The following is a 23,326-nucleotide window of genomic DNA, read 5'->3' as shown; positions in this document are numbered from 1 at the left end:
CAGCTGATTTCCTCAGAAGAAACAATACGTATGGTAAGAGTAGATTAAGATAAAAAAAAAAATGTAATAGTGTTACATTTTTCTTAAATAGGCCTATGCAAATTGTTATTGGACTACTGATGATGACGCATATGCGTCAGTGGCCTATTTCTCAAATTTGCCATGCCACAACTCTTGGGCAACTCCTTGGTGTGGTGCTTTCAGGCGTGTAAAACCCTGGAGATGTTCTGTTTGGAAAGACACCCCTGATGGAGCAAGAGCTTAGAGACAGGCCAGCAAAGCTTGTCTGCATTCAGGGAAGAAATGACTCACTGGAATGTTCCTTCCAGGCAGGGTTGGGGAGTAACGGATTACATGTAACGGCGTTACGGTAAAAGGATACAAAATAAAAGTAACTGTAATCCGTTACAGTACAAGAAAAAAACGATGTAATCAGATTACAGATACATTCAATGAGAATGGGGATTACTTAACAGGATTACAATTTGTGGGAGGTTGAGTCTTTGGGCCCTTTTATTTAATTAATTATTAACACACTGCTTAGCTGACAACCATTTAAACCCGGAGTATTCAAAGGCTGCATTACACTCGCATACATTGCATCCAAACGCGCATACATTTTCAATCACAAACCACACGAAATCCAAGTTTTGTCAACATCTGTTGTTTCTTTATTTTGTTTTGCCTAATTCCATTGTTTATCCTTATGAGTTAAAACGAGTGGGTTTTCAGTGTTTTAAGAGCACTTAGCAATGTTTCTTGAGCATTTGAAAGTTTCATGTCTTACCGGTCTCGCAGCACTTCCGTGTTTGGCTAAGGGTTGCGTGCTGGCGAGAGTGACGTTTTTATCATTGGGCACATTCGCGTGAGCGCGTCCTCTCGCCATCACATTGACTAAAAACTTCATAATTATTGCCGTTTGTATGTTGACATGCATTTGTAGGCCTACTTGTTTGTTATTTTTAGACTCGTCCCAGCATCTCTAGGGTCTGTGCGTCCGTCTGAAACGCATTCTTCAAATTGTTCCCTCCTGTGTCCACAAGGTGGCAGTGTTGACTATTTGGCCCGGAGCACGCAGCTGATTGCATTGCGCAGCGCCAGCAGAGAGGAGTGCACTGTAAGAGAGGAGTGCTCGTACATTGCTGGGACGCATCTAAAAAGAAAAACATTATCTCCTGCGTTCCTGCCGTATCTTTGTGCCTATCCGTAAGACCCTCGACACTCTACTTTTTAACATTTGGTTAAAAATGTGTCAGTTCTCACAAATAAAATGTTTAAAATGGGTCAATGCTCATTTAAACCCAAAGTAATCCAAAAGTAATCCAAAAGTAATCAGTTACATTACTTTGTAAAAGTAATCCAAAAAGTTACAGTAAAATTACATTTTAATCAAGGTAACTTGTAACTGTAACGGATTACATTTATAAAGTAACTTACCCAACACTGCTTCCAGGGTGACTCGGGAGTACTCAATGTGCAGATTCATATTGTATCTATTTTGGCAAATGTGCTGAAATTAAAAAAAAATACTGCCCGAAAAAATGGCTAAACACTTCAAGAAACCCCATTCTCAATGTACACAGTTAGAGCTGATACATTACATTAGTCCCCTGCAATAAAAAATACAAACACATCCTGGACTGCACTGGCCCAGCTTGGCCTATTAAAGAGGCTGAAATGTCACATACAGTTTGTGTGTGTATGAATTGTGAAATGAATAGGATATTTCAGCTTCAGTCTGTCAGTGCTGATATTTCTGATCACATATTTCAGGATAAATCACTTGGCGCACACAAGCCATGGATGTAAGAACCCAGAGCCGTTTATAGATCTCTATGTAAGAACCGGTCATGTGGCGCCACCTCGTGGCGATATGTAGTCTTCTCTTGTTCTGCAAAACTGTCATGGCGATACCCGTGCGCCCACGACTTATATCAAGGTTAGCAGTGGTTACAGGTAAGCACATAAGTATGACACTACTTGGCCATTATTATTGCAAGTCTGGTATGTCGTAGGCATAACAATCTGTTTGACTACTAAACTGCATTGTAGAATATGGGTGGTGGTTGCGCACCACCATCGACCACCACCGAACGTAAACAGTAGCCTATCCGTTTTGTACGGAAGCTAACAAAGTGTTCAAAGTTCAAACTGTTCAAAGCGCCAGAAGTTTTTAAGAATTGAAAAGTTTCCCCTACAAACAACAACAGTGAGGAACGCTTGTGTCGAAAATAACGCTGATTTATTGATTTTTTGACAATGTAAGTTACAGAAAAAAATAGTGCATTCTTCTTCTTCTTCTTCTTCTTCTTCTTCTTCTTCTTCTTCTTCTTCTTCTTCTTCTTCTTCTTCTTCTTCTTCTTCTTCTTCTTCTTCTTCTTCTTCTTCTTCTGCTAAAAGGCCTGTCTGATACTGTGCAGTGGATAGAGGAGCAGAAACCCTTAAGTCTTAATGGTGATTTCATAGATTCAGTCGAAATTTTGCAGAGCAGGGTCTGACTGAGTGAATTCATTCATTCATTCATTCATTCATTCATTCATTCATTAAAGAAGCATAATAATTTGATTGCCTAACAGTAGAACTACATGCCAATGACTGACAGTCCATGGTTTTATTTTGTAGGGTGTTGAGGGTGGCCAGACGTCATCCTTTAGGGAGGACAGTCCTCCTTTTCAGTGCCTTGTCCGGCGTAAGGCACAGCATCAAGCCGGACAAAAATGCATTAAAATGCATGAAATTGCATCTAAAAAACACATTTTTTCTTGGGAGAGGACCCCCAACCCCCCCCGACCTAAAATATGTCCTCCTTTTTCCTGTCACGGACATGTTGTGCAGCTGATAAGTAACTGGCCCAGACAAGTTCACGCATAATAAGTGATTAGCTAAATAGAAATCTTCCAGTTGGATGGCAGGATGGGCTATTCTGACCTACTAACAGTAGCCTACATCGGAACACCACAACTGCAATGGGTTCATAAAATTGAAAAAGGAAAAGTCCCTATTGAATTTCTGCCCAATATTGAGGGGGACCCCAAGGATTAGGCCTACAGCACTATACAGAATGTAGCTTACACACAGTGGTCACATCACATGTGACATGCCAATATGGACAGGCAACTCAGATAGTTCTCCAATGTAATCTGCCCACCATGACAAAGTTATAGGGGCTGTCATCTCCTGAGACAGGGGCTCCCAAACTTAACCATAGAGATGCACCGGATCCTGATTTTTAGTATAATGCCGGATACCGGATCCTACAAAAGGGTTGAAACATATAGTCTACTCGCACACGTGGGGCCTTTTTATTACGTTGGCTCAAACAATTTTTTGGACTCATTGGATTATTGCCACACTGCCTGCAACGGCCGCTTCCAAAATGCAGCGATCAGGGTCGTGAAAGACTGACTGAAAAGCCTAGGCTAGAGATGCACCAGACCCTGATTTTTAGGTAACATGCCGGATACCGGCTCCACTGCTTAAGATCCTGCCGGACCCGGATCCTGTGAAAAACCCTATTATCCTGCCGGATCCGGAACCGGATCCGGTGCATCTCTATTTAACCATGACAAGGCCCCAGACACCGGTAGATTTCAGCCAAGGCACCCTTTCAATGGACCGGGACACACTATTTTTTCTGCGCACATGGTTTCACAACTCTATGAAGTTGATGCATTCCTGAACCCATACAATTACTACAGAAAGCATAATAGACCACATTGTAAAGAAGATTGTTTAGCTTATTTTCGTTTATGTTGGCTTGTTAAGTTTTTCAATTTATTAAATTATTCATTTTATTTTGCTATATTTTTCCTGCCAACCTGCTGCGGCCCCCCTGGTATCCCCTCACGGCAACCCAGGGGGTCCCTGGCCCCCACCTTGAAAACCACTGTCCTGAGAAGTTCCTTGTGCTCCATTGGGGAAACCATGGCAGACACAGGACTGCAAGAGGGTCAATAGAGGGGGGGCTCAGTCGTCAAGTGCTACAATCACTGTAATGCCCACAAATTAATTTGTAAATGGTTATTAATATACGGCAATGAATATGCGTCTTGGACCCACTAACTAAAACAAAACAAAAAACATACAATAATATCCATGCAATAGTGGCATTAGCTGTGGATGCACCCTGACGTGTGCTAAAGCGTCATTGACCCAAGATATGATACAGCTGGTCTTCTCACCCAGGCAGCAACACAGCAGAAGACATTCTCTCAGGCAGCACTGGTGCCAAGTCCATCCAGCAGCATCAGCAGCAATTGCCAAGTTTGGGCCTATACTACAAAGCTGGTTCAGGATACGTTAAGGTTAAGTTAAGAGGTAAATCATCTATTAGAAGAGCCTGGAGTCCTCATTTTCTTAAGAAAAGCTCTTGTATTAGATGATTTACCTCTTAACGTAACCCTAACTTATCCTGAACCAGCTTTGTAGTATAGGCCCTTTATTCTGAAAATGTTGTTTTGATGGATCTACGTTAAACTTCGGCTTTTTTCGCACACCTCAGCTGGCAGGTGCGTCAGAGATGGCACCATGGGTCACTCAGCAATAGTTTAAAGAAACTGCCGCACACTGACCATTTCGCTGTTCTTTCCCCAATAAACGACGCTTCGGTACTAGACCTTCATCAGGCAATCTCTCTCTCTTTGGTGGATCTAACAGCTCCACCAAACACCATGACCACCTGAGAGTCAATGTATATTAAGAATACATGAAAGCACTTTGAGTCTACTGTAGCCTATAGTTGGGAGATATTTGGTCATTTCACTTGAAATCGTTTAATTGCACACACTGATCTTCTCTCGTTGAAAGATCTCGGCAAGGAGCAGAATGAGCTGGGCTTTATTTTGTTTTGTTTGTCAAGGAACTTTTTTATTTTGACAATTCTGAATGTCACAACAAATCAAATCAAAAATCAAAAGGTAGCACTACTTGACGCCGGCGTCATATGCATGACATAACAGTGTCATAACAGTGTGGTAACGCAGTCATTCATGTGTCGTAAACATTATGCCAATGTCATAAACATTTATGAGTGTCATTAAGTGACATTCGGTTATGGCAAAGACCCTAACAGTGTGAACTTTTCATGACCATAAAACGTTAATGACATCATGTTTATGTGTCGTCCATGACGGTGTCATGACACTTGGGTTACTAGGATACACTATTATGACACTGTTATGTCATACTTATGACGCCCGCGTCAAGTTAAGTGTAGTCAATCAAAATAGTAAAATGTATATGGTGACATCAGACACTTTGGGACCCAACAGACACAGATTTTGATACGTAGTGTGTTTTGAACGTGGTGTGCCTTTTTAGTCTTCATTAAAAGTTTCTCAGTCCATTCCCCCCTTAATATTAGTCATGCAAATGCAGTTCTAGGGTTCTACCTTGCCACTAAAAGGCACACCAAGTTATATTAAAATTTGTGTCAGTCGGGCCCCAAAGTGTCTGATTTCACTTGAAATGACCCACATGGATAAAAATAAATACTTAGATATAGTAGTTGCATACATACTGGCAAGTGAACATGGCACGTCTAGTGTCAGTCCCGTCTGAAGTTGTTCTTGTCATTGTTTTACTTGGCCAGGAGGGGGCAGTGGCATTGGCCGTGCGGTTTGTCAACGCCTCGCTGCAGAGGGGGCCTCGCTTGTGGTGGCCGACCAGGCCGTGGAGTCAGCCAATCAGACCCTGGAGAGCCTGTCACATGACCATAGAGGACAGGAGCACATGGTGGCAGAGGTGGACGTGTCCAACAGGAGCAGCGTAGAGAACCTGGTGCACAGTATACATGTGAGTCTGTTGAGAACCTGGTGCACAGTATACATGTGAGTCTGTTGAGAACCTGGTGCGCACTGAAAAACCCCAAAAACCTAACAAGGACCCACCACAAACTTGATCCGACCAGTGCATGGTCAGCTGATCGAAAGACAATTACACAGGTCTACTTGTTAGTTAGCTAAGTGACCTGTATTGTAAGGAAATTGTGTTCCTTTTTTTAACTTCAACTGTTACTTTTGACACCTCTGTAAAGGGGGCACCGATGAGTTATAGTGCCAGGGGGCACCACATTGGCTTAATACGGTCCTGGCACTACGTACTGTCAAGTTGGATTGAGTTCAAGAGAACATCATCAAGAGTCAAATTGACTCATCGACCAACAAGCTCAATGACTATTCTCTAGTTTCAGCATTGTAGTGAAATGGGTTATATTTTTTCAACATAATGATGCAACTGTAAAGCCCCTCTGGGGACGGCATTGGAAAATTAGCTTTTGGCTGTAAATGCTATGATGCTGTTTTTCTGTCATACAACCTACATGCTGTTTATCTGTCCCTACCAAATAAACTAAACTAAGCTAAATTCTGCAACTGTGTTCCAAACAGCGTCGCTACTTCCAGCCCCCATCGGTGTGTGTGAACGCGGCTGGCATTACTCAGGATGAGTTCCTGATGAAGATGGAGGAAGAGGACTTTGACAAGGTCATCCGCGTCAACCTCAAGGTGAGAGCGGCATGGCATCCTTCTAAAAAATTCCACTCACTTTGTCGGGAAGCAATCAACTTTCAGCAGCTCCAACAGCCCTAGGTTGAGGCGTGTGCAAGGCAGTGACGTGATTAAGCTGAGACGTTCTATTGGGGCTGAGAAAATGTTTGGTTAAATCTTCGGCACAGCCTTTTCTGGCCTCGACCAGTATCAAACTAAGGGATATGGGTTAACCAGTCATTCATTATCTTCTTGGTCGGACCAACATCTCGGTATGAGATTTGAGAGTCGATGATGATAAGGCCATCAAGACGCTTGGGTCTTAACCGTTGGCAGAACATTTTACCGGTTAACGTTGATCCGGTCGACTATCGGTTAAACGGCTACTGGTTAACGTCCTTAGACTGAAGTGCCCTTGAACAAGGGGCACCTAACTTCACATTGCTCCAGGGACTGTAACCAATACCATGTAAATAATACAGTAACTATAATGTGCTTTGGACAAGACCGTAGGGAAAGTGTAGTGTAATGTAATATATGTAACGCTTACTGAAAGAAAAAGATTCAAGATATATGATTTGTCTGTCATATGTACATTAGTGCTCAGTAGAATTCTACAACAATGGAATTCTATGGAATCTCAAACCCACCGCCGTGCTCTGACAGTTAACTGCGTAGAATCTTCATATGGAATGCAGACGGGGTGAAATTATCATTTTCTGTAGATCATGCTGCATGATTCCTACAAAGTTTTCCCTTAGATTAGTGTTTGCATTCCAAATGATGAAGATTGTACACGGGTCAACGACATTAATGGTCACCCCATCAGCCAATCAGAAAACAGTAAGTCAATAAGTAAGTAAGTACATTTTATTTATAAAGCACATTTAAAAACAGTAAAGCTGACCTAAGTGCTGTACAGCGTCTGACTAAAATGTTAATCAAAACAGTAAACCGGGGCACAAGGAAGAAGGCCTTTGTCAGTGGATCTAAGGGATCTGTGTGAGGGGCAGTGTTGCAGCATGTCACAAATATAGGAACAGTATTCCTACAGAATTGGGTTGTGAATAATTGTATATCTGTCTTTGCTCCTCCGCACTCCTCTGTGTCTCCTCAGGGCACCTTCCTGGTCACTCAGGCCGTCTCCAAAGCGATGGTTGCCGCAGGAGTTCCAAAGGGCTCCATAGTCACCGTGGGCAGCATCGTGGGCAAGGTGAGTCATCACACAGGGGTGTGAGTGTGTGAGTGAGTGTGTGTGTGTGTGTGTGTGTGTGTGTGTGTGTGTGTGTGTGTGTGTGTGTGTGTGTGTGTGTGTGTGTGTGTGTGTGTGTGTGTGTGTGTGTGAGTGTGTGAGTGAGTGTGTGTTTTTATAATGAGGAAACAAAGGCATTATGATGATAAGGTGCATGCTGGTACATGAGTATCACAAGTTCTTTTTTTACTTCATGACGTTATGAAGATCGATCTGTCTGTCTGTCTATCTATCTATCTATCTATCTATCTATCTATCTATCTATCTATCTATCTATCTATCTATCTATCTATCTATCTATCTATCTATCTATCTATCTATCTATCTATCCATCTATCCATCTATCGGTCTATATCTACCTGTCTATGCATCGGTCTATCTATCTATCTATCTATCTATCTATCTATCTATCTATCTATCTATCTATCTATCTATCTATCTATCTATCTATCGAGACTGAGTAAGATTGATCTCTGATGATCTCTGAAAGTCAAGATGAATGTGCATCAGTCAGACGTTGTGTTGAATGTGCTGCGTTGTGTGATTTGACAGGTGGGCAACATTGGGCAGGTCAACTACGTGGCGTCCAAAGCTGGTGTGCAGGGAATCACCAGGACAGCTGCCAAGGAGCTCAGCAGGTGAGACTTGTACATAGACAGCCGTGGTGTAATATAGTGTTTCTCAACGGCGTTGGTACAGCCCCCCAGGGGCCGTTGGGGGGCTGTAGGGGGGCGTTGAGCAGCATACAGCTGAGAGGGGCCAGTGCTTAGTTGCCATTGGGGGGCATTAGTCCATTTCATTTTTTAATACTAAGGGGGGCGTTGTCAGGCTTATGATGAGGTCAAGGGGGCGTTGGGAGGCTTGTGATGAGGCCAAGGGGGCATTTGTTCAAAAAAGGTTGAGAACCACTGGTCTAATGGTTCAGGAGATGGGCTTTAGATCAGAGGATTGCTGATTCGAATCCCACCCTTCCACTCCCTTCCTACCTACCTCACTCCATGGCTGAAGTGCCCTTGAGCACGGGGCACCTAACCCCACATTGCTACAGGGACTGTAACCAAATACCCTGTCAAATATCTGTAAGTCACTTTGGATAAAAGCATCTGTAATGTGAGACCCATTAATATGCTCTGGGCTCAAGATAGCTCACCAGTGTGTATAGTGAGGCATAGGGGGTGAATTTGCAAACTGCCACTCATCTGAGTACTCAGTGAACTGTACAGTACATGTCTTCCTCCTCATCCAGTGGAACTGCCTGTAACCTCCCATTGTCATTGTGACACAGCACTCCACACCACTCTCAATGAGTGAAAAACATCCCTGATGCACTTGTATGAGCATGTGACGCCCAAAATGTCATGTTCAAGTCGTATTAAAATACATTGATGTGTAGAGGGGGGCCAACTGTAATAAACATTTGAAATGATCTCACGGCCCAAATAAAATGACTCCGCGGGCCAAGTTTGGACCCCGGGCCTGAGTTTGATATACCTGCCCTAACCGCTTACCCATGTCCCCCTCCTCAGATTTGGCATCCGGTGTAACTGCGTGCTGCCAGGATTCATCACAACGCCCATGACAGAGAAAGTGCCAGAAAAAGTCATCAGCAAAGTAAGTGCCAAATGCGTAGAGAACCTTTTATAATACACAGGACCTAATATCAGGCTCGCCAGCAGGGGGGAACAAACTGGTCAATTGTCCCGTGCCAGAGCTGACTCCTTATTGCACTGGCTGCATTGAAGGGCAGACCATTTACAGTTTTTCTCGATTGCTTTCACACAATTTTCGGAATCAGTTCTCGAATTCTCAAAACTCTACACACAAATCTCCATACCTCACACACAGCGGGCAAAACTCCTCACTACCTCTGAAAAATGCACGTCTTGTCTCAAAACAATGTACTCTCTTCTAAAAAGGTCTTTTTGTTCTCAAATGACACGCACAAGCAGTCATTTTAATACACTCTAATGTGAACCATTGACCACTAATATGCACAAGGTAAAACTCTATACTCAACTTGACACACAGTAGAAACGTATTTTCTTCACTGTTCTATTTACTAAAGAGGGTATTTTTCTGTAGTGAAATACTGAAATATTGTTTTTAGACTCGGAGTACACAGATGTGTGGCAAAAAATGTATTTTACATATATTTCTGACATCTAAAAAAAAATGCACTAATTTATTGTAAAATATTGGGTAACCACATAAAAGTGGTCTCTTGTATAACATATTTTGGAGTTCAAAAACTAAACAAATGTGTTTTCTCACTGCATCCACTCATGTTTTCATCAATATCACATGCAATGTGTGTCCTTATGGGGTGATGATTTCAGATTGCAAACCGGTATGAAGAGAGTTTGCAAGTGATGAGGAAGTGAACATAGTATGGCAGTTGATTTTAGTATTTTGAATGGCAGTGTGTTCAATGCGACAACCAGGGATTTTCTTCATGAAAACTGTGTGTAATCCAGAGAATTGTGTGTAGTGGTTTGAAAAGAGTGTGTTTTAAAACTGAAATGTGAGTGTAAAGAAGGAATTGTGTTTGGTGTTCAGTGACATTGGTTAGGGGAGTTGGGAAATGGGTGAGATGTTCCGAGAATTGTGTGTGAAGTACCAGAACTTGTGTGGAGGCAATCGAGAAAAACTGTAACATGGTTTTGTCCCGGCCCAAGTAGGCCCAACCGAGGTTGTCAACAGCCCTGCAAACGGCCCAGCATTAAAGTGATGCTGTCCCATTTTTGGAAATAACCTTATTTTACACCTCTCCTTGAGTTAAATGATTGAGTGTTACCTATCTCCTGTACTTTCAACCGTTGTCTGAGTAAGACAGTACAAAAATTGTACCTCTAAGCTAGCAGTTAACATTTAGTCCTATGAGACCAGTTAGCCGCCAGCCGGTCTCATAGGACTCAATGTTAACTGCTAGCTTGGAGGTCAAATTTGCACTGCCATACTCAGAGGACGGCAGGAAGTACAGGAGGAAGGTAAAACTCAATCATTTAACTCAAGGAGAGGTGTAAAATAAGGTTATTTCCAAAAATGGGACAGTATCACTTTAAAGACGATCTTTGAATAGGTGACTGTGACAGTATGCAATGGAGCTCTAACATCGCAAAATGCAGCTTTATGTTAAGATATTTAATACAGTTACTGTTAGTAGAGTTTAATAAAGGTACTAATGCATTCTTATTTGACCTCCATAGATGGTTGCTTTTGTACCTTTGGGACGGATGGGTGATCCCACAGGTAAGAACAAGCCTTCTAAACATGCAACGTTACAAGTTCAAATAAAATGCATCATTAATCAATCAGTAAACATAGTATGTTCATAGCAGGGCTTGACATTAACTATTTCCACCCACCGGTCACTGTGGCTAGTGGTTTTCCCGACTCACTAGCCATTGAGGTACTCCACTAGCCACTGATTTTACATGTTTTTTTTCTTTCTTTATCATGATGGATGGTGTACATCTAACCTGAGAAGACGAGGTGATAAAGCAAGATGAATGTGTAATTTTCTAAATGGAAGTATATCAAGCACATAGAAATGGAGTTACTGAGTTTTTTCTTGAACTTAAATGTGAACAACTGATACACAAGGGAAAAACAACAGAATATAGGCTACTATGATGCGTATATCATACCAAGGAATAAGCTGCCAGCCAAATTGGCGAGTGACACTGAAAGTATCACAGCCAAGTTTTACCAGCATTTGGGCGGTTGGCAGGTGCCAGTTTCAAGCCCTGGTTCATAGTAGGCTCAGTTTTCTGCTGTATCTGTATCTGACCTACTTTAAGACTTGGACACAACTTCAGCAAGAATGCTGGTAGTCTTTTCTTGATGCAGTAGGCAACATTTTTAGAAATGTTGCCAGGCAACAACACAACAGGATTCCAAATCTCCTCATTGGATGATCAAATGACACTGCTGTCTGTTGAGTGTCTGATGCCTGGACACTGGGCTTTTGTCAAATAAGGCCTTGAAAAGTTTCAATCAAAATGTCTTAAATTTGTTGATCTTAACTTTAGGGAAGAATCATTCTGTCATCCATGTGATTTTGAGCCATTACATTACATTACATTGCATTTGGCAGACGCTTTATAACCAAAGCGGCTTTCAAAAGAGGACATAATCATAGTCGTCATCACAAGCAAATACAAAGTGCACAGAAAAATATACAGAACAAGTGCAGTTGCAAAGAAGTGTTAGGTTTTTTTAAATTATTATTATTTTTTTTTATTTTTTTAAATAACAGGTACACACACAACACGCACACACACACATCATATCAAGACATCATGTCAAGAGTCTGCCCTGGGGGCTAGGCCAGCTCAAGCATTAGTCTAGTACAGGGGTGTCAAACATACGGCCCGCGGGCCGCATCCGGCCCGCCAGAGGGTTCCATCCGGCCCGGATGTTAAAAAAAAAAAAATGTAAATTTTTTTTTTTTTTAAATGAAATAACCGAAATGCGCAATTACGGCCCTCGGGGCAAAATCGAGACCTGCATGACATTAACCCAATGGTCCCTCTGTTACACTGTATATATGTAGTAAAGTGCACATCACACTTCTATTATAAATAGTGAATTTGTACTGTAACAGGCATTTGTTAAAGCTCATATATTATAGACCTCATATATAGAGATAAAATGTTAGTTGTAATTAAATAATAAATATAATTGCATTTGTATTGGTTCCTATTAAGCTCAAACTGGAAACGGGATGTTAGAATGCGTGAAAATGCAGGAAATTACATATAAGAAATACAACATTTTCTGGGGGAAAACCCCCAGACCCCCTGCCAAAGTGAACTGTCCCATATTTCATTAATTGATGGTTGGCAATGAATAAATGAGGTCAAGGAAATTTTGCATATTATCAGTATTGCATTGCTTTCTACATATTCAACACACTTAAAACGTGATAGTACTGAACACTAATCCTCTGCTTTACGTTTTTTTTTTTTTTTTTGCGATGATGTTACTAATGCGGCCCGCTTGAGGTCCACATGGGTTGTATGCGGCCCCCGGACCAAAATGAGTTTGACACCCCTGGTCTAGTAGATACTCAAGAAAGAGGAAGGTCTTTACTTGTTTCTTGAAAGCCACGTATAGAACCCGCACAATATCACTTGCATGGATTTTGGGCTTTACTAAGCAGCTGTCTTCCTCAGACACACATGCACTGTCCTTCAGTCCTTTCCCTAATACCTGCATGGTTGATCTCAAACAGAATTCATCGTTAATATTAGCCCAAGTGTTCAAATAATGACTGTAATGTTCATCCCTATTATAAATTAACACTGCTCTGAGACAAATGGACATGGGCAGTTTGTTCATTTTCGTATGTCTGGCTTTTCACAGAGGTAGCTGACGTGTGTGCCTTCCTGGCTTCGGACGATAGCAGCTACGTCACTGGGAGCTGTATAGAAGTCACAGGTGAGGAGTGCCCAACTATTATTTGTCCCTGTGACAGGTCATGATAAGAAGGGTTACAGTAGATCAGTGGTTCTCAACCTTTTTTTGAATAAACGCCCCCTGGACCTCATCATAAGAGTCCCAACGGCCCGTTGACTTCATCATAAGCCTGCCAACGCCTCCCTTAGTATTAAAAAATAACATGGATTAATGCACCCCAATGGCAACTGAACCCCGGCCCCTCTCAGCTGTAACCTTCCCAACGCCCCCCTAGACCTCTCCAACGACCCCTGGGGGCCTGTACTGCCCCCGTTGAGAAACACTACAGTAGACACACAGTGGTGTAGTGCAGTGATGTCACAATGCAGTCAATGTAATTTCTCCCTTTAAAAACAAAATTAAGAGGAGGGTAATAAGTGGGATCGTTTTGGTTTCGATAATGTCAAGTCAAGTCAAAGTCTATTCATAAAGCACTTTAAAATACAACAGAGATCGCTGGCCAAAGTGCTGGACAGGCAGAAAAAAGGACTTGAGGACCCCTTAAGACACACAAAGACAACAACAAAAATAAATAAAAATAAACATAGAAACAGTGTAATCTTTGAAGCACTTAAAAACAATAATAACCAATGAAAAGTGCATATATACAAGAAGTGTGTGAAAAGAAATAAAAAAATAAAAAAATAAATAAAAAAAGAGGCTAATTAGGTGCCAATAAATATGCTAAAACTACAGAATGTGATGGCAAAGTGATGCTATACGACACTTCCTAGGGCTAATGAATCCTCTTCCTAAGTTGGTAGATGGGTAGCCTCTTACCGTGGACCACGGATGCAAATTAGCTTTGTAGCTAACTCTGGTACTGGAGTTGTCCTGTACATGGCCCCTGTCAAATAAACCAATAAACTAAACTACTGCAGATGGGGTCGCCGGCGGGCCTATTCACTTTTTGCTGAAAATACTCAACTACATCATAACAACATTGCTATGACAGTGCCGAGAGCCTTAAGTAACAGATTAAGACATAGCCATTACAATTTTGGTGACAGTAAGGTTATAACATAGGCTTTGCGCCAAGGGGTTAAAATAAATGCTTTATTCCAAGGCCAATTAAGCATTCTCTCGGCCCCAAGGTCAAATGAGCACTCTTGCGATTCTTCTTGGCAAATGAACGTTCATGGCACCCATGGGTCTACCCTAGTGACAGTTAAAATCCCTTTTGTTGTCTTTTAAGAATCTAATGAAGACTGTTGAAGCCGAAACGTAATTCAGCCATGAAAACAACAAAAAGGATTTTAAGTGTGCGGACTTCTCACTCCGAATACTGCAGTCAGCCCTTGTCCTGCATCTTTTTCTGGGATGCGCATAATCTTTTTTTAGAAAGTGCGCTCAACTCCCAACTGTTTCTTACAAGGTCTTTGGGTGCGAGCAAACAGCGAAGTTCATGTTTTAGGGGAAAAAAAGCCACACTCTTGGGTGTAATTCTTGCAGTTTTAATCTACTGGGTTAGCATGACAGACAGACGTTTCGGCCTAAAGGGTGGTTTATGCCTCCAGTCCAGCGTCCCTGCGTCGTGAGGCATTGAGCCGCGCAGTTAACGGAGTGAAGCCCCCCCCCATCACGCAGGTACTCTGGGGCACCTCCCCAAAATTGTGTCTCGACGCAGGGAGCGACGGCGTGAAGTGCGAAAATAGGTCTCTGATTGGTCCTCTCGACCAGCCTGCTCTGTCCTCGAGTCGAGAACAAGCGCTACTTCCTTGTTCTAACCTTCGTCGGTCTACGGACTGTGAGCTCTTCATTAAATAAGTTGCCCGTGCTTTGTTGTTTGATTTATTTACACGAACCAAAGACAACACATGCGCTTGCAAGTTACGACGCTGAAGTTATTTGGACAGTTGAACAGTGGTTCCGAGGTCGAGGAAACATTCCGCTTCGTCCTCGACAAATGAGCCACTTCTTTGTTCCAAACTACCACTGTGGCTGCCAGTGCGATCAAACATGCACGTGATATAAAGATTTAATGTTACATTTTCATTGTCGTCGAGTCTGTGATGCTAAAAAACAACCGACACGTCTAGTTTACTCTTTGTATTGAAGGCAGTTTGAGCGTGGAATGACATCGCGCAGACCGTGCTTCAAAACAGGGCATAAACCAAAATTAACTGCATCATGGCTGCGACAAGCTCACTCTGTGACACAAGTAGGAAGCATAACCCGCCCTTAAGCCTTCTTCAGCCTCTTTTGTGTGCACAATCTTCTCCTGCTACCTAGTGACACTCATTCCCCATTCAGTCCCACAGGGGGAGCCTCGAACCAGGCATTACATTAGTGATTCTCAACAGGGGCTCCAGAGCCCCCAGGGGGCGTTTAGGGAGCCCTAGCGGGACGTTGAGAATAATGGAGATGAGAGGTGGTGGTGCTTAGTTGCCATTTAAGGGCATTAGTCTATTACTATATATTTTTAATACTAAGAGGGGCGCTGGCAGGCTTATGATGAGGCCCAGGGTGCTTTTATTGCAAAAAGGTTGAAAACCACTGCTGTACATACTATTAGTGCCCACATTACACAGGTGACCTACTGCTGCCAAGGTTTTTTTTTTATTTTAAAAAAAAGTTTTTTGGCCTTCATTACAACAGGAGACAGGAAACAATTGTGAGAGAGAGATGGGGTAGGGTTGGGAAATGACCCCGGACGGACTCGAACCGGGGTCCCCGTGGGCATGCACTGTAAGCCCAAATGTGGGAAGCTTAGTGCGCTGCGCCACAGCGCCCCCCACTGCTGCGAATATTTTACTTAAACGGTCTTTTACCTGTGGTCTTGAATCACGTGATATACCTCATCATAGTTGTTATTGAAGAGTCAATCTAACTATAATTAAGTGGGATAGTTTGTGGTCAGAAGAAGAAAAAAAATGTATGTAAAATATTATTGATAAAACATTTACTTTCTGAGGTGCTGAAAATGCACAAGGTACAATATTTCTTGTAACTATAAGTATAATCTTATACTGTGTCTCTGAAATTGTATGTTTCTCTGCTCTGTTTTATTTCAGGTGGTCTATTCATTGGTTGACACAGTGCACATGTGAGGGATGACTTTGCCACCACTGGCCTTAATGCTTTATGATCTGTATGTACATAATTGTAATCAAAGAGAAGCGGGCACACCTTGCATCAAACTGTTTTCTTTATTTTGTGCAGACGCATTTTGGATTTTGGCGTGTGCCTCCTCAGTGTGCAACCATGCGCATCTTCTCTTTGATTCTTGGTCTATTTTATTTGGGCCAGCACCCTCAAAATGAATCAAGAAACCTGGGTGAAGCATTTTCCCTGCCATACTTGTGTACATAATTGTTCAATGATTTGTACTATATAAATGTATATATGCTTGCCCAATTAAATCGATTACATTTTCTCCATTCTCCCTTTTTATATGAGGTTATCATACAGTATCAATACAGAGCATTGATGGAATGGACTACTGTTTAGCCCAGGCTATGGTTAATAACAGTGGCAGCTGTAGCCTTGCGGTTAAAGAGATGAGCTGTAGATCAGAGGGTTCCAGGTTCAAATCCCACTGTTCCACTCCATACTCCATGGCTGAAGAGCAAGGCACCTGACCTCACATTGCCCCAGGGACTGTTACCAATGCCCTGTAAATTATTGTAAGTTGCTTTGGATAAAAGTGACTAGTGCCTCTTTTCCACTGCCCGATTTCTGGTAGGCCTACAGCTCGACACAGTGCGACTCGACTGCCACTTTTTGCTTTTCGAATAGACACGACACAGCTCAATCGTATAGTAAAAAGTGATGGCTGAGTCGCGCTGTGTCGAGCTGTAGGCCTACCAGAAAACCGGCAGTGGAAAAGAGGCATAAGTGTAATGTAGTAACATTTGTTCTATGGTCATATGCCATAGATTGGAATAAACCATGTCAGTTCCCATCAAACACAGATGAGGTAGCCATCTTCTTCACAAAGCTGGGATAACAGAGAGAGGTTATGAATGTTCATTAATATAATATCCGAGGACGAAAATGACCGAAATGCGGAGACATATAAACTGAGGCCCACTGAGATAAGCACCAGTGCAATGACAAACTAATGTAGAGAGGCTTGGGAAAGAGTGTCAGTGGCATGGTTTAATGGGGGGGAAAATCAAACAGCAAATAAGAAGGACCTCAAACACAATTTCTGAAAAGGGGAAAGCCAAACCAAGGGGGATACTGCAGGACGGCCAGAGAAAGCGTTAAAAGATTTTTTTAAAAAATAAGTTTTGACAGGCAGTTCAGATTCAGATTTGCTGGAAGTTGTCTGTTCTCAACTCCAAGCTTCCTGGGGTGCAGTAGGGGTATTTTTAGCGATCTCGAAGGGGCCAAAGAGGATAGCCAACATAGCAGCCAATGTGCTGACTGCAGCAAGAAAAAGAGCAGGAAGATGTATTGAGAAGATAAAACAGGCATAGTCCTCTGTCACATGCACTGAGGACACTGTAAAGATGGGACAAGATAAAGGGAGGCGAGAGGAGGGAGAGGGGAGGAGAGGAGAGTAAGAGAGGAGAGGGTTGGAGAGGAGAGGATGGGGGCAAGAGGGGGGAGAGGAGAGGAGAGGAGATAAGGGGAGGCGAGAGGAGGGAGAGGGGAGGAGATGATAGGGGGGGAGAGGAGGAGGGAGAACAGAGGAGAGGAAGAGAGAAGATGGGTGGAGGGGAGGGAGATGAGGTGGAGGAGGAGGGGAGAGGAGAGGAGAGTAGATGATTGGGAGGGAGAGGAGAGGAGAGGGAGAGAGAAGAGGAGAGGGGTGGAGGGGCGGGAGAGGAGAAGAGGGTAGTGGAGGAGGGGAGAGGAGAGGAAGAGAGAAAAGGGGTGGAGGGGAGGGAGAGGAAAGGGGAGTGGAGGAGAGGAAGAGGGGTGGAGGGGAGGGAGAGGAAAGGGGAGTAGATGAGGGGAGGAGAGGAGAGGAGGCGGGGATGGCAAATAAACAACAAAGAAGACAAGCAGCTCTTTTAAAAAGATGATATATTACAGAAAACAGAATTTTTAAAAAATTACTTACAAACATTTTTTCTCTTTTGAGCACCATATTTTTTTGAAGAAACAGATGTCTGTCTTTTCACTGGAAATAAAACACACAAATAAAAAAAACCCAACCAAACAAAAAAAAAACAACCTTACAAACACTTTTTGCACGGCTCTCGTGAAAACCACACTGACAACTTTTATTCACTCCAGATTACTTTTTTTCACTCCAGGTTATTTTTTTTCCATTGGCCATTTCCCCATCCCTATAATATTACAAGAGAATCAAAGCAACACAAAATAAAACAAAAAATCAAATCAAACAATATTGTATTTCACCATTGCTTTAATTAATTATATTACAATGTCTGGTAGTTTTCCCCCGCCACCCATCCATCCCAGATCCCACCCCTCTCAGCTGCTGTCTCTTGCCCGCTGTGGTACCACGTACGCCCCATGCAACCGTGCACTCTCTCTGCCCCGTGCAACTGCAGTAGTGGGTACTCTCTGTGTCCAATGCACACAAACAAGAAACCTCTTCCACCCATAGTGTAGCCCAGCCTCGGCAAGATGTTAGCATAACACTCCCCCATGTTCTCGTGTATGATCGGCTCGCCGCTGTGAAGTGTGATCTCAGGGAGAGAGGCTCCGTTAAAGAGATGGACGGTAATGATTCAAGGCTGTTTGTTCCTGTTGACATGCACAAACCATGAGCATCGCACAGATAAGTCAGATTAGGTTTTAATGGAATATATTTAATTGATTGATGACCCATCAAAAAAGTGAAATCTACAGGAAATAAATACAAAACGAAATACCACATTTTTTTCTCCCGTCCTTGAAGACGGCAATGCGTTTGGGAGGATTTAGAGCACCCTGATGTTGTTCATTCCTTGCTTTAAAAAATAAATACAATAGAAATATCACTATCTCTGTACAAATGGTTTGTAATGCACAAATGTCCAGCCAAACAATACACAACTTCACTGTTGACATGACAGGGTGGTCTCATTGATAACAAGGGTTTTTGCTCTGAACACTGCTCCCTTTGGTAGAAGTAGCACCTAGCAACACAGTGTTTTTGATTGTGTGCTTTTTATGTTTTATTCAATGATACATAGAAAAAAGAACGAAGTACCAAAAAGAGGACATACATACACAATTTACACCCCAGGAATAACTTGATTAATCTGAGACCTGATGCGTCTCGCTGTTGGTCAAAATGTTAATCGATGTCTCCACCTTCCAAAACATCAATACTGGATTGGTACGATGGCGTTTGTGCCCAAAGCCTTGCCTTTTAAAACAGCAGTTGTTTAACTGAACAATGGCAATATTTTTTTTTAATGCTTTACAGTACACATGTACAAGAAACACCTCAAGTTCAGTACAAATGACCCCAGCTTCCCCTCCCACCCACCAAAACTGCATGCAACATAATAAACTCAATTAACAGTCACAAAGAACAGGACACACTGCCGTTAACATGAGATTTGGTGTTTTCCTTTGTTTTATTACTGTTGGGGTTGACAAAAAACTGACCTTTCTCAATCACCTTTACCACTATGGGATGGACACACCTGTGAGAAGCACACTGTTGAACTTTTAACACAACAGCGGGCAAATTATACTCTGCAGACTGGACTTGGGATCAGGCAGTTCCTGCCCCTGAACATGGCTGTTAAGACACATTTCATATATTATATTCCCGCTTGATATTTCCAATGGTGTGTGTATGCTTTTTTTATACAAAAGAGAAAAAAATATCCTATTCTTCAGTCTGTTTCCCCACTTCACTTGTCAGTCAGCAGGTGTCATTTCTCAGCTGGTAAAAAGAAGGAAAAAAAACTTCCATGGTTTTGTTTAGTTTGGGGCTGCTTACGAGGGAATCCATTTTGTTTTGGGTTTTTTATATATATATTTCAAGACACAGGACATGAGGCGCAGGAAGTGTATGGAGTGGGACGGCATAAGGCGTGATGGGGGACGGGGCGGGGCGGGATGGGATGGTGGAAGCCGTGCTGGGCTGTATGTGAGGCTGGATGCTGGAGGGATAAAGCAAAAAGAGGTAGAGAGGGTGAGACTCGCCTCAAATGTGGAAAAAAAAACAGCGGGGAAGGGACAGGAATCGAGAGGGGGGGAGTGTCTGTTTATAACCTAGGGGAGGCAGGGAGGGAGTTGGAGGGACGGGTAGTAGGGGTTTTGGGGCTGGGCGGAAATGGATGGGCGGTCGGTCGCTGACTCTTTGGTTCAGCCACTGGTTACAAAAGAGCTCAGTTCTATTCTGGCCAGAACACTCTTCCCTCACAGGCGACCATCTTGGCTCCCTCCCTGCGTGTGGGGGGGTGGGGGCGTTCCCAGCTTTTCTCTTCTCTTCTCGTCCACTGGAGTTGGGGAGTCGGTTTCCCTGGGCATGTTCTTAAGTGAGTGCCGATCTGTCTCACAACAGATCTTGTATGCGTGTGTGTGTGTGTTTGTGTTTGTGTTTGTGTGTGTAGTTGTATGTCTGTGTGAGTATATGAGAGCGTGTATTCCACATCTTTAACTTAAAAAAAACACTGAGCATTCATATTGGCACATCTATGTGGTTGAATCAATATGTGTTGTACAAGTGCATGTCCGTGTGTGTGTGTGTGTGTGTGTGTGTGTCAGTGTAAGTGTGAGTGTGCTTCGAGTGTGGCAATTGCTTGTGTTCCCCTCTCTCTTGCTCTCTCTGCATGTGTTTTAACCCAGGAAGCAGACAGGTCCCACTTCAAAGCCAAATTTCTGGTTATTCTCCCCAAAGTCTGATATCTTCATGTCCAGTAGAGGGAGCTGCTCCACCTGAGGCGTGTTCACCTCCAGCACTGTCCTGTCGTTGCCCTTACGATACTGCACACACACCACAGAAGAAGAAGAGAGACAAGAACCAGACACAAGTTATTTAGCAGAGAAGATACTGCACACACCACAGAAGAAGAGAGACAAAAACCAGAGATACTGCACACAGAAGAGAGACAAGAACCGTACACACGTTATTTAGCAGAGAAGACGCTGCACACATAAGAGAGACAAGAACCATAAACAAATTAATTTAGCGATACTGCACACACAAAACAGACAAGAACCATAGATCAGTTAATTTAGCAGTGAAGGCTCACTGTCCTCTCCTTGCCCTTACGATACTGCACACACATGCCAACACCCCCTTAGTATTCAAAATGAAATGCACTAATGCCCCCCCTTTGCAAATTGGTGCCCTGGGAGGCTGTAGAGGCCCTGTTGAGAAACACTAGTATATGAAACGTGTAGCGCGGCTGCGCACATGCACGCACACACACTGTCCCTGGTTTAAAGCATTGCACGTACCGAGCAGCCGTCCTCGAGAGCCTTGATGTAGGGGCTGGTCTCGTAGGCGAGCTCCTCCTCGTTGGAGCCCTGGAAGCGCAGCGCACGTTGGTACTGCTCCTTGTCCTTGCTAGTGCGGTCGGCCCAGGCCACGGACCGGTGGCAGTGGTAGGTGAGGTTCTGGCGGGCCTGGACGCTCAGTAGTCGCAGGAAGCCCAGCTGGACCACACCCACGGGCTCTCCCACAGCGTCCACGTACGAGAACTGGGACGCACACGCACGAGTGGGAGGGAGGGAGGGAGGGAGAAGGAAATGGTCATTGATCAGGGGCGAGAAGGATGACACATTAACCCATTGACGCCTAAGGCACCTGCAAAAAAGGGTACTGAATGCCTGACCTTTTTAAAGAAAAGCTGCCCTCAGCCTATAAAAATCTAAATATCTTAGCTTCTGAAGCACATAAAAAACACTAAGGCCCTCATCTTTCATTAGAATGTGTTCATTCATCTCAAACAAACAGAGTTTTTTAATAAAGTTGTCTCAAATTTCATGAGCCTGAATGTTGCGTAATGCAGCTCCAGGCGCCAGGGCCAATGTTGCACAACGCAACATCAGGCATCAATGGGTTAAGAGCCGCATTATCCATAAAGGGCCAGTGGCACATTGCTCAGGGGCACCAACCATTTACAGCCAGTTAAGGGGGCACCACATGACACAAACTTTACAAATATTGTTCATAAAGGGGGCACTTGCAAGGTGTAGTGCCCGGGGGCACCACAGTGTCTTAATGCGGTCCTAGACACATTGGCCATGTTTACATGGTGTTTTTAATTCCGAAATTACTGTAATAATTCAGAATGAAATAGTTCCATCGAGTTTACATTGCACTTTCGTTTAATTCCGAATTGCCATCAGGGCTGGACTGGTCATCTGGCATACAGGCCGGCCGAAAGTCTGGCATACGGTCAGCCGAAAGTCCTCAAGGGCCGATGCTGTTTTTGATGTTGTTTACCTTATTTTTACCTTAAAACTTACAGACCACCCCACAATTTAGATGGTTGTGGCTCATTGGCCTTCTTTTTTAATAAACTGTGGACTGAGACAATCAGATTGTAGTGAAAAAAAGAGCAGTGTGAGGGTCTGGTCAAAATGCCCAGCCCAGCCCTGGCTGCCATTACCAAGCCTGACCAGGCGATACGCACATTATTCTGTAGATGGCGGTGTAACAGCATCTTTGAAAAACAGAGAATGGTTGGGCCACACCAAAAGGGTGAAAGCGGCGCAGAGTGTTCTATATCTACTACGGCACATTTCAGCCAATCACTCAGGAAATCTGGATCAAAATGTAGCTGCTGTGCAGTGTTGCCAGATGTACGATAATTATCGTATTTGTACCATAATTGTGTCCATTTTGACCTCTGTACGATAAAAAACATGATGTACGATAATTTCAGAGTTCCCATTCAATTCATTTTGATGCCTTGAAACAACAATTTGGGTCTTGATAATGATAATTTCCTCCCAAAAAGCCCCCCAAAATGATAATTTTGAGGTTTTGGTACGATAATTCAGCATTTCCATCTGGCAACACTGCTGCTGTGTGATATGCTGTGTGATTGCAATGGCCATCGGGACTGATTTTAACTTAAATTTATTCAAACCATTTTTTTATGATGAAGGACTGGACAGGGATCAAAAAGCCAAACGATTCTCACCTTGCTGCCCTTTGAGAATTTGCTGTACCAGGAGCCAGGAGTCTCCTTGGCCCAGGTGTTAAGTTTAACCTGGAAGAAGATAGGGAACGAAAAAAGAAACATAAAACTCA

General features: G+C 43.2%; 2 protein-coding genes across 2 annotated transcripts in view; one reads left to right on the top strand and one right to left on the bottom strand.

Moving 5' to 3' along the window:
* The first annotated feature begins 1,870 nt into the window (after positions 1-1,870).
* hsd17b8 (hydroxysteroid (17-beta) dehydrogenase 8) lies at positions 1,871-16,573 on the top strand. The gene is made up of 9 exons (XM_063185566.1): positions 1,871-1,956; positions 5,591-5,793; positions 6,387-6,503; positions 7,603-7,698; positions 8,290-8,375; positions 9,264-9,348; positions 10,944-10,986; positions 13,105-13,179; positions 16,212-16,573. Exons 1-9 carry the CDS (start codon positions 1,905-1,907, stop codon positions 16,229-16,231), a joined length of 777 nt encoding a protein of 258 aa, XP_063041636.1. The 5' UTR covers positions 1,871-1,904; the 3' UTR covers positions 16,232-16,573.
* A 3,088-nt stretch (positions 16,574-19,661) lies between these two features.
* Positions 19,662-23,326, bottom strand: part of LOC134436382 (collagen alpha-1(XI) chain-like) — an 85,886-nt gene continuing 82,221 nt past the window's right edge. The window contains exons 64-66 of the mRNA XM_063185568.1: positions 23,217-23,285; positions 21,523-21,765; positions 19,662-21,045 (exon numbers count right to left, since the gene is read on the bottom strand). Of these exons, the coding sequence (XP_063041638.1) occupies positions 20,899-21,045; positions 21,523-21,765; positions 23,217-23,285 (459 nt within the window). The 3' untranslated portion in view covers positions 19,662-20,898. The remainder of the gene's footprint in view (positions 21,046-21,522; positions 21,766-23,216; positions 23,286-23,326) is intronic.

The sequence above is a fragment of the Engraulis encrasicolus genome, chromosome 20, assembly GCF_034702125.1.
Source record: "Engraulis encrasicolus isolate BLACKSEA-1 chromosome 20, IST_EnEncr_1.0, whole genome shotgun sequence".
NCBI lineage: Eukaryota > Metazoa > Chordata > Actinopteri > Clupeiformes > Engraulidae > Engraulis > Engraulis encrasicolus.
The sequence above is the reverse complement of the archived record's forward strand: the minus strand, read 5'-3'. Positions and strand labels throughout refer to the sequence as shown.

Coding starts and splice junctions, on each gene's coding strand:
- hsd17b8 (XM_063185566.1), top strand. CDS start 1,905: ATGGCGATACCCGTGCGCCCACGACTTATATCAAGGTTAGCAGTGGTT. Junction 1,957..5,590: donor AAGGTTAGCAGTGGTTACAG/GTAAGCACATAA, acceptor TTACTTGGCCAG/GAGGGGGCAGTGGCATTGGC. Junction 10,987..13,104: donor ACGGATGGGTGATCCCACAG/GTAAGAACAAGC, acceptor GGCTTTTCACAG/AGGTAGCTGACGTGTGTGCC.